Here is a 12,155-nt window from a genome sequence, read left to right as displayed (position 1 = left end):
CGAAATATTCTGGACAACTTCCTGACATTCTGTGTATCTTTCACTTTCAAAGTCTTTTTTCCAGAAGATCAATTTTCAATGAAATGAAAATCAGAATTTTCTAGAAATATTTAGTGAATCATCTATTATGACTCTCTAATAGTTTTGACCATATATCATGCTAGAGTAAATAAAAGAAAGCTTATAAGAATAAGTTGGTTGCATAAATCATACATCCATATTCAATCAAATATGAATGAAAATTGTATTTTGTATATAAGTTTTTATTCAGATTAAGGAGATAAATACCTATGAAGAAGTCTTGCACTCTTACATTGGAGAAACAAAAATGGAACAAAGGACTCAAATCCTTAGTAAAAACCAAATTAGGTACTTCTTTTTGAAGGACTTTATCTTACCACACCATAAATTCATCCTCCAAGTATTCTATAAACTTGTGAGTGTGTAGGTATCTAGAGGTACCCGTTAAACGCATACATTTTTTTCAAACTACCTTTTGCCATCATTGTCTATAATAATTCAAACAGAATTTTTATTATTTACCAAATAAACCAAAATGCATTTTCAAGAATCTTTTTACAAAGTGGAAATAATTATATCACCTTTGAAATGACACGCAGCTGTTTGCAAGGTAGAAACTTTCTTATTTAAGAACCTGGGAAGAATTGGAGATTTGGTATAATTCACTTTTTTTTCAGCTGAGAAAATAGAATTTCAAAAAACTTATGCTGCTTGTTCAAGGTCAAATAAGAATTAATTCTTGAGCAGACAAACGTATGCCTCCTTACGCTGAGTCGAGTGCTCTTTGTACTAATGATCTATGGTTTGGTGGTTCTCTTCTCTCATGTAGACACAGCCAAATGGGAGAGAAAATAAATACAGCAATTTCAAATGAAAATAATAAGCAATATATACTAAGTGTTTACTGTGTATCAGGCACTGTTCTAAGCCCTTTCCATGAATTAAGCATGTATTCCTCATAGCATCCTTATGAAGTGAACACTATTGGTAATTTTTATATACATGAAAAAAACCCTTAAGGCTCAGATAAATTGAATAGCTTATTCAAGCTCACAGAGTTAGGAAGGCAGTGGAATCAAGATTAAAACCATAAAAGTGACAAAAGCATACAGCTATTAAGTGAAAGACCAGAATGACAAGGAGCCAGTTCCAGGAAAAGCAGAATGTATGAAGTCCTTGAGTCAAGAAAAGCTGGGTGCATCAAAGAACTAAGAGAAGACTGGTATGACTGACATCTAATTTTTAAAAGGGGTAAATGGTGCTACTAAACCACACTAGAACAGATTGACACAGGATAAATTATTCAGGGTCTTGAATACCATGAAGAAAAGTTGAGTTTTTAAATAGTGAAATGAATAGACTAGAAAGATTTTTTAATTAGGTTTGTAACATATTTAAATTACATTTTTAAAGTTTGGTTTGGCTTAAGAGTCTTCTTGCTGAGGTTAGACAACCATCTTTGTATATATTTATTCATCCATTTTATTATTTAACAAGCAATTGCTGAACACTGATTTTGGTATACATTCTTACCCAAATTTCCTATGCCAGCAACATTACTTATTTACCAAACCAAATATATATTCACTAACAATAAATGATTATATCTAGAGGTTGTGCAATAATTACTTAATCTTAGTAGATTGTAAATCATTAGGTACATGCAGTTGAAATATAAAGTAGTCAACTGGTTATCTTAAATCAACCAACTATTTAATGGATTTTCTTTTTCCCAGAGTCTACTAGTTATTTTGATATAACGTCCTATTCTTTAGAACTTTAGTCTCTTTGCTTTATATTTCCAAGTAAGAATATAATAACTGTTGCAAAATAACAAATCTACATTATTCTGACAGGCAGATATCAAGTTCTGACAATAATAAATAGTGGTTATATTTCCTAAAGAGATCAAAGTAAGACATATCATAAAGTTAAGAATTTTTATTATTGTTATCATTTTCATTTTATACACTTAGCAAATAGACAAGAGCAACCAAAATGATAAGTACTCTGAAATATCATATTTTATGTTAAGCTATTCAATAGTTTATTTAACAAACATTTATTAAATATCTACCATGTGCAACGAACTATTCTAAAACATCATAGGCAATAAAAATGGAATGCTTTCATGCATAGAAATCTCCACTAATAACATAAGATCTTGCAACGTATCGTGAAACTTTATGTTGCTAGACAACAATACCAAAGATTATACTTTGTAGCAAATCTGCAGAAGCCTAAAAGTAGCTTTCCCAATAAAATTGTATTGTGTCTCATTTGTAGAAGCAGGAGTGTCTTCAAACATTCAACATACTAAAAAGAACAAAAAAAAATTTCAGTGACCACAGGTGTATCAAAAGATCATCTTTTTATTCGTAGAATCACAGGATCATAAAATGTCTGCGTAGAAGGAGACCTAGAGGGCATCCAGTCCAACACTTTTCGACTTCATAGTAACATAAGAATAACCCAAGGTGCTTTTTTCTGCAATATAGATTCCCAAGCTCTGGCCCCTAGAGAATGAGTCCGCAGATCTAAGTATAGCCAGACAATCTTAGTAAAGCTTTCCAGGTGATTTTGATATGCAGCCAGATTTGAAAACACATATCCAGCCCAGCTCCTGGACCTGTTGTGTAAATACGTTCTGTACTATCTTTGTCAAAAAGTTGTAATTTAACACCTTTAAAAAAAAATACATGTGATAGAACTCTAACACAGACAGTTATAGTGATTAGAATGTTATCTATATATGGGTATCTATTTGTACACATGTATAAGTGTAGTTATCTGTTAGCATCTGTCTCTAAAAAATGATGCCGTTGACTTCATGAAGGTAGAGTCTAGGGCTGTTTTCTATACTACACATAGTCTACCACTTATCCTAGACCTTGATATTTAGGAGGTAATCATTAGGATTCATTAAATGCATACTGGATTGAATAAGGTCCTTCTTAGTTTGACCTGAAGTGTCTCTCTGAAACATCCATCTACTGTGCTAATTTTTATAGCTTTAGGAAATTTAGTAAACCTGTATGCTAGTTACTAGGAATACAAACATGAATAAGGTATCCTATTCCCATCTCTCAAGTTCTTAATATTTTATTTATTTATTTTACCTAGAGAGACAGATGCAAATACGTTTAATTCACAGTGGTAAGTGCAAGCGAAAAATAAGTATGAAATAAATGTGGGAAATGAGAGAACAGAAACTAATCCAGTTGTGATTGAGGTGGAAGAAAAGGAGCAATGGATTACTATGAATATTTTTCAAGAAAAGTGATGATTGGTTGAGTCTTGAGAGCCTAACACTTGAATTCTTGAATGTCCATGTACCTTAAAGCAAAAAGAACAAATCCTATTCCTCTTCCATAGAGTATCCACTTAAGTGTATGTAGAAAGGTCTGTCTCTCAAACATTCTCTAAGAAAAATATCCAAGTTCCTCCAATTATTTCTCACATATAATCATTATGTATTATTTATTATATTTTTTCCATATCAAATTATTTTGAATATCCTGTATTGCATTATCTATAGAAGGCAAGAGATATATTACAAGTCTTTCAAGTTAAAGAAGTATGGCTGAACTCCTAGTTGTAGTATGAGATACAAGCAAACAACAATGGTATGTAAAATATAAGTAAAACTAGCCTCTTCCCCCAGCATGCTCAATAAAATTGAAAGATAAAAGATGACCAATACAATAGATTTAAAATGAGACACTCAAAGTGTTGTCCCAGGACCAGCAGCTTTACTATCTTGGCTAACAGTATAAACTTCCACAAGCATACACACACACACACACACACACACACACACACACACACACACACACACATATATCTTTAAGTAAGCAACTCTGTTTAACTGAAGAAAGATGACTCTGAATTAATGCTGTTGTCATAGAAAAAATTATTGCCTATGAAATCAATGAGAGGGTTTGAGAAATGTGGACTTATCTGGACAAGTTAAGTATAGTGCATGGGGAAAATGTTGAAATGTCAGGAGACAGAGATACTAGCTGAAATGATAAAATAATATTCTTATTCTAAAGCATAATTTTCCCTTGTTTTATAAAGATACAAACTTAGTAAGGTACCTCTCTACTTTTTAAAAAATAACTTTTTAACTAAAAACGATGCATTCCATTTCTTCAAAGAGATTTTGGAAAATCTGTTGAACTTCTCTGAAGCGCTAAATCAACCTCAGGTTGCATCCATATACTGGAAAAGTACAGACCCCCAAGGTGATCAAACAAGCCCAACAGCTGCTAGATGTCTGTTAAAACTGTGCTAGAAAGGCACGTATTTGATGCACTTCTCCTGGGAGATTTATATCTAAAATGAAACTGAAAATCACATTCTCTCTTATATATCAACTTTGACAAATTCAAAACTGGGAATATATCTGTAATTAATATATGAAAATTACTAAGCTCATTTTCTGCACTTATATCTACCCACACTACCCTCCCTTGTGGGGCTACACCTGATATTTGCTAGGCCTTTGAAAAGGGGGAATTCAAAATAAAGAAAATCACTCAGTCATTTGTCAAGTCATGGGCTTCTTAGTAGATTCGTAAAACAATATGTGTAAATAGTAAGCTCCCTGAAGACAGAATTTCTTTGACATAGGAAATGGAACATGGCAAGCATTTTATATATACTTACTGCTTTCAGCTCAAAACTATAGTGGTGACTTCAGTCTTTAATCTGAAGAAAATGTTCCCAAAAGTTATTCAGGTCATGACCAAGGATGATAACTTAACTTGTTTCTAGGCCTTTGCACTTTGACAAATGCTGTATTTATCTCATTACTCAAGATTCATAGTTTTTTTTTTTTTTTAGATGAGCTGGGCTGTTGGAATATATTCCACTAAATGAGAAAAAACTACGCAGATGGTCTCTGAATTTTGAATTTTATATAAGCAGATATAAAAAGATATTGTTGCAAATGAAGTTCCAGATTATCAAAATTGTAAAAGAATCCAAACAATTCTCTATAAACGGATTACTATTATATTCACCAATAAGAGTTTTTTTAATTCACTACTGAAAAAATTAGACTTTTCACTTCCGCTAATCAGCCAAACTCAACCAGTAATAGATATTATTTCTTCAGATAGTGTTTCTCAGTCTAATCCTGTTTTGCCTAGTTATTATCAACAAGGTCAGAGAAACTCATCCATGGATAGTGAAGGTTGGCATAGATATTGAAGGGTTCATGAAAAAAAATGGTGAGGAAGAGGAAGTCTAATCTAGTGAGAGGGCTATATCAGTAATTCTCAAAGTATTGTCCCAGGACCAGCAGTATCAGCATTACCCGGGAACTTGCTAGACATGCAAATTTTTAGCCCCACTTCAGATCTACTGAATCAAAACCTCTGCTGTAGGACCCAGTGACCTGTGTTTTCAAAAACCCTGCAGGTGATTTTTACATATCTTAGTATTGAAAACCCCTGGACTAGAAATTAGAAATTTGAAATAAAATAGTGTGTTTGAAGGACTTTAACTTCTTTAACATGGTTCAACTTTAGATTAAGTATAGAGAATGGTAAAGCATGAGAATGAGAAAGTAAGCAATGACAATGTGCTTCATGTGCCTTCAGGTAGAATTTGTTCCATATCATTAGGACAATGGAGAATTACTAAAATACTTATAAACAGGGAATTAATTTTTTAAAAGTGTCTGTCAAAATAACTCTAGTGGTCTTGTGAGAAATAGGCTGAGTCCTTGATTGGATGAGGTTAACCCCCCCAAAAAATCGAGACCATAATTGGTTGAGAGATTAAATGATATGGTTATAGCAAACTTCTAGAGACTAGGAAACTAAGTTAGGATGAACTGAAAGGGAGAGAAAACAAAGATTTGTGTCAAGTTTTTGAAGGTGGGTAATACCTAAGAAGTGCCATTTTTAGAGAGAAAATAATTAAATCAGCTTTGGATTTGTTGAATTTGTAATTCCTGTGGGCATCTATAGGTATAGGACTCAGAAATCTAGTTTTCAACTATCTATCTAGCTAGTTATATGTTAAATTAAATTGCAAGAATAAATGTGGTGTCCTAGGGGACTATATTAGAGAGAACATAACTAAGGAAAAAAAGTCCTAAAATTCCTAGGAAGACCTTTAGGGTCATGTTGTACAGAAAAAAGAAGGTGCCAAAAGAAATTTTAGTCTCCAATTTTGGCACTACCATCATGGACCTGGTCATCTATTGTCAACCAACAAAAATCATTAGCTTAGGTGTAAGAAATACAGGTAACCTGGAGGGGTTAGACTTTGCAAAACTTTGTGAGAGACCTAGCTTTTTCTAAAACAATAAGAAAGGAACTATTTACAATTCTAAAACAGCAATGGTTTTAAACATTACAGTTTAACTTAATGACAAATACAGGAAATAAAAGCATTGATATAATGGTTTTGAAACCTTAAAAAACCTTATTTAAGAACAACTTTAAATACTGATAACTTGGGAAAATTTGTTTAAATAATAATTTTCAAAACAATTGCCCAAAGCCATTTCTTTTCTCTTTCCACTAGCATTCTATAATCTCCTGAAATGAGTGCTACATATTTATACAATATCCCCCTTCCACCTTCTTTTCAAAATGTAAGCTTTACTACATTTACCGAAGAGAGAAACTTTCTATTTAAAAAGTTAATTTATACTAGAATTTATTTTCATAATGTTCCTTAGTCCTAGAGAAGGCTAGCTCCTGTTACTTAGGAGCTGTAAATACAAGTATGATCAAACTCACAGAACAAAAGACAATATGGTATGTTTGGGATTGGGGGGAGAAAGTTGAATATAAAGTGTTGCTTTACCCTCATCGTGGCCTATCTGGAAGTCAATGTCTTTTTCTCTTTTTCTTTTTTTTTTTTCCTGTAAGCAAATAGCCCCACTGAAAAATATTCCAATCTTGCAAAAATATATTTTTGCATCTGATAGTCTTAAGCTACCTTCCAGACCTCTTTACTTCCAACCTTAACAAATTCTTTTTTTTTGAGTTGGAGTCTCGCTCTGTAGGACACACACAAACACACAATTTAGGGTGGGAAGGGGATGTAAGATTAATTATCTCTTTGCACTATATGTTTCTCCTTTCTCTCCAAATTATAGATAATGAGGCCAGAAGTGTAATTACTGAAGGTGTTTGGAAAGGTAATTACTGAACTAATCTCAAAAATGATAGTGACTGCAGAACAACAAAATTCACTTTATAGCTGTCAGAGCTACTTGGAATGTGATAAGCATCTTGCATTTGCAAACCCAGATGTCTTACCAAAGGAAGTTCCATATTAGCAAATCACCACTATGACCTGCTACATTCAACTCATTTTGATTTTGTAATGAGAAAGCCGATTAAACTGAAATAATTAACATGTGACTGTTAAACGAAATACACGTTTTGAAGAAAGTGGGTGAATAAAAGAAAAATGGCAGGTTTGAGGAGTCTTTTGGGGGATCCTGTAGAATTTTGAAGCTGGAGATTTGCAAACAACTCCACCTTGATCTGTTCTCACTAATCACTGTGTTAAGGTTTAAGGGAGCTTCATAGAGGTTCTCAAACTAAAGCACTGAGTTTTGAGACAGCAGGTCAAGACTGCAGGGAAAAATGGGTATTTCCATGTACGAGGCACAAATATCATTGAAATATATACATTTCAACCCTCCATTCCCTTGGCTTCTCTGTTCCCAGCACTTTCTTAACATGACTCAGAGCACCCCTCATCCTCCAATCCCTTCACCCTTACTAGCAGAGAACAATCTCTATTTCAGCTGCCTTTGTGCTTTCCTAACACCAGAAAGTTGGTTTCTTCCCCCCTACCTTTCACCTAGAGGTCCTTGGCAGTGCTGCCCCTTCTTATCCTTTTGTGACGCGAGTGGCCCCAACCCTGCTTTTGTGCGCCAGGCTCAGCAAAGGCAGGCAGAGACCGCCCCGGTGCTCAGTGCTCTGGGCGCTTCAGGCTGGCTGGTGCTTGGGTCCTGCAGCTCCAACTCCAAGGGCCCCTGGAAGTGCACCCTGGTACCTCCATCACACCATGGCCAGCCAGTTCAATTCCCCTGCAGCCTCACACCTCTCGCCCCTGAAATCCTTGAGGCCACATGTCAGAGACATCCACGTGGGCATCTGTGTGGCTATCCGGCGCAGCAACAAGCGGGTCCATCTCGCTGTGGTCACAGAGATCAACAGAGAAAACTCTTGGGTCACGGTAGAGTGGGTCGAGAAAGGGGTAACAAAGGGCAAGAAAATTGACCTTGAGACCCTATTCTTGCTGAATCCTGGTCTGGACTCTGCTGAACATCCCAAGCCATCCGGGGTCTTGTCCCCTTTGTCCTTAGTGTCCTCGTCGGCCATCGGGGACCAGTGTACAGCCCCGAGGTGGGTCGTGATGACCCCCCAGAAAAACAAAACACCCTCGGGGGACAACCTAGCTGTGAGGGTCCCCAGCAACCCTTGTCTGACAAAGCAGAAAAAGTCTTCCTGCCTACGGGAAATTGAGAAACTGCAGGCACTGCGGGAGAAGCGCAGGCGGCTACAGCTGGAGATCCGAGCTAGACGCGCCCTCGATGTCAACATGAGAAACCCCAACTATGAGATCGGTTGCATGATCGAAGAGTACCGCAGGCATCTGGACAGTAGCAAGTTGCCAGGCCTGGAGCCCTTGGAAGACCATCGGATCTGCGTCTGCGTGAGGAAGCGGCCTCTCAACCAGCGCGAGACCACCATGAAAGACCTGGATATTATCACCATCCCCTCGGCCAATGTGGTTATGGTGCATGAGTCCAAGCAAAAGGTAGATCTAACTCGCTACCTGGAGAACCAGATCTTCTGCTTCGACCATGCCTTTGATGACACGGCCTCCAATGAGTTAGTGTATCAGTTCACCGCCCAGCCGCTGGTGGAGTCCATCTTCCGCAAGGGCATGGCCACCTGCTTTGCCTATGGACAGACAGGCAGTGGGAAAACGTACACCATGGGCGGAACCTTTTCAGGAAGGGCCCAAGATTGTTCTAAAGGTATTTACGCCATGGTGGCACAAGATGTCTTTCTCCTGCTTAGAAACTCCACTTATGAGAAGCTGGACCTCAAAGTCTATGGGACATTTTTTGAGATTTATGGGGGCAAGGTATATGATTTGTTGAACTGGAAGAAGAAGCTGCAAGTCCTTGAGGATGGCAATCAACAAATCCAAGTGGTCGGGCTGCAGGAGCAAGAGGTGTGCTGTGTGGAGGAAGTGCTGAACCTCGTGGAAATAGGAAATGGTTGCCGGACTTCCAGGCAGACATCTGTCAATGTCCACTCATCCAGGAGCCACGCGGTGTTCCAGATCATCCTGAAATCAAGTGGGAAACTGCATGGCAAGTTTTCCCTCGTTGATTTAGCTGGGAATGAAAGGGGCGCAGATACTGCCAAGGCCAACCGAAATAGGCAGCTGGAAGGGGCGGAGATTAACAAGAGTCTCTTAGCACTCAAAGAATGTATCCTGGCTTTAGGGCAGAACAAACCACACACCCCTTTCAGAGCCAGCAAACTCACACAGGTGCTCCGGGACTCCTTTATAGGCCAGAACTCCTTCACTTGCATGATTGCTACCATCTCTCCAGGGATGACCTCTTGTGAAAACACCCTCAACACTTTAAGATATGCAAACAGAGTAAAAGAATTAACTCTAGACATAAGGCCCTACCATCGATACTTCTATCCGATTGGACATGAGGCATCAAAGACGTTCGAAAGACACATCAGAAATCCAGAAATGTCCCTTCAGAGGGACGAATTTATTAAAATACCTTGTATGCAAAGTGAAGAAGAGAACGAAATGGAAGAAGTGGAAACATTGTCTACTTCATTAATGAAAAATACAACAACTTCTCAGGAAAAATCTAGCCAGTGGTGGGAGAACATCCAGGAGACAGCTGATAGAGTAAATTATAAAATTGATTTTTGCCTTGCTCAGTCATTGTCCATTTTGGAGCAGAAAATTGGTGTTCTGAATGAGATCCAGAAGAAACTGAAATTATTACGAACTGACATCCGAAGGAAGAGCAAGGTAGACTGAAGCCAATGGAAAGAGGTCAGGTCTGAAATGATGGATACGGTGCAGCACCTTCTACCACTCTAATACAGGGCAGTTGTAACAAATTATCTAAGCATAAAGATCCTCCTGAAAAGCTTAAAACATCTTAAAATATACAGGTCAGAAATGCACTCTTTCTTCTGCCTCTGTATTTCTGTAGTTTGTTTTCATCAATCTGTAGTACAGTAGTTCTCAGCTTTGAATAATTTCCTCACTCCCACTCCCCCAAAGACACTTGGGCAATATAGTAGGTTGAGAATCAGAGATGCTGCTAAACATTCTACAATCGGTATATACATTCTCACAACAAATAACTATCTGGTTGCAAATGTCAATTAGTACCAAGGTTGAGAAACTCTCCTAGAAGAAACCAGCTATAATGAAACCAGATATGCTAAGTCTCCAACTTGCAATTCAAAATACTGTGAATGAAAGGGACTAGACTGGGAGCACACCAAGGAGTACACATGGAGTAAGTCTAATGATACTGCTCATGAATCTTTCTCTTGCATTCTGTTTAGATTCAAGTGATGCCTAAGATCCAGCTATATTGGGAGGAGGGATTTTCTTTGAGACAATGTGTGACAGTGAGCCTAGAATTGAGAGGGTTTTTTTTTTTAATCTTTAAGTTGAAATTGCAAAATACTGTGCTCTCTGGTACTGATTAAAGTGTTTGTGCATACGGGTGTGTGTGTGTGTATGAGTGTGTGTGTGTGTGTGTGTGTGTGTGTGTGTGTTGTATAAACAGAACTTTGTTAACTGTGGTGTCTATGTTTCTTTTTTTTTCTCTCACACTCATTACCACATTTTGTGTGTGTTTGTTTTGAGTTGGGATCTCACTCTGTCATCCAAGTTGGAGTGCAGTGGCATGATCATAGCTCACTGCAGCCTCTAACTCCTGGGCTCAAGCAATCTTCCCACCTCAGCCTCCTGAGTAGCTGGTTCTGAAGACACACTCCACCAGAACTGGCTAATTTTAAAAAATTTTTTGTAGAGATGAGGTCATGCTATGTTGTCCAAGCTGGTTTCAAGTTTCTTGACTCAAGCTATCCTCCCACCTCAGCCTCCCAAAATGCTGGGGTTACATGATGAGCCCTGTGCCCAGCTAAAATATTGAAACAAACATAACTTTGGAAATTGGTTGTCCTTTAGAATAAGATGATCTTTCCATCAGTATAAGATTTAAAAAACAAAACAAAACAAAAAACTCAGTTATGTTTTTATATATTGAAAATGCATAGGGTTAAACAGCTGGCCTGGGTGCTAGTTCCGGTCCTAATGTATAGAAATCTGTAATTTTAGGAGAGTCATCTAGCCCCTCTGAGATGTTTCTTTCTGTATAAACCAGTATAGCATGTACTTCAAAAGACTAGGTGATTTTATTTTCTCCTTCCCTCTCTCCTACCTTTAGTGGAAATAACTATGTGCTTATTTAATATTGTTGATTATAATTGTGCTTGTTCTACTACTATCTCCACCATTCCTGCCACACACACATTTGAGTAGCCTACTAGAAATTTCAACATTCTGATACTAGTTTTTATTATGTGCAAATGAGGTGTTTTATTGAAGCAAAACAAAGTGAAGTACACACATCTTAACCATACAGTTCTATGAATGTTTACAAAGTGAATATGCCTATTTAACCATTACACAGATATATAGAGAGAACATAACCAGTATCTCAGAAACCTGATCCCTATCTTATTTTAGACTTTATTCCCTGAATCAAAGTTAGGAACTAGTCTGAAAGAAATTCCCACAGAGTTTGCCTCTTCAACTTTTTTTTTCACACAAATGGGATTATATTTTAGATATATCTGCATCTCTCTCTAGCTTCTTACACTCAAAATTATTTGTAATCTGTCCTTTTGCATTGTTCTTTTGTAGACTACCACATAAATACCTCATAAGTCATAAATTTTATTCTTGATAGATAATCTGTTTTAAACAATTACTAATTACTAATAATGATGCTAAGAACACTTTACATGTGTGATTTGGTGTACATTTTTATGCATTTCCATTAAGTATACATAAGTATGGAA

At 37.0% G+C, this 12,155-nt stretch overlaps 1 protein-coding gene across 1 annotated transcript; it reads left to right on the top strand.

Moving 5' to 3' along the window:
• The first annotated feature begins 7,913 nt into the window (after positions 1-7,913).
• On the top strand, positions 7,914-10,257 carry KIF2B (kinesin family member 2B). Its single transcript, XM_008072221.1, has one exon. The coding sequence runs from the start codon at positions 8,068-8,070 to the stop codon at positions 10,087-10,089; it is 2,022 nt and encodes a 673-aa protein (XP_008070412.1). The 5' UTR covers positions 7,914-8,067; the 3' UTR covers positions 10,090-10,257.
• Positions 10,258-12,155: the final 1,898 nt, after the last annotated feature.

The sequence above is a fragment of the Carlito syrichta genome, unplaced genomic scaffold (assembly GCF_000164805.1).
Source record: "Carlito syrichta isolate Samal-C Ts95f unplaced genomic scaffold, Tarsius_syrichta-2.0.1 Scaffold314877, whole genome shotgun sequence".
NCBI classification, from domain to species: Eukaryota; Metazoa; Chordata; class Mammalia; order Primates; family Tarsiidae; genus Carlito; species Carlito syrichta.
Note: the sequence above shows the minus strand (reverse complement) of the source record. Positions and strands in the feature narration are given on the sequence as shown.

What these genes read in the sequence shown, in the direction of transcription:
- KIF2B (XM_008072221.1), top strand. Translation starts at nt 8,068, where the DNA reads ATGGCCAGCCAGTTCAATTCCCCTGCAGCCTCACACCTCTCGCCCCTG.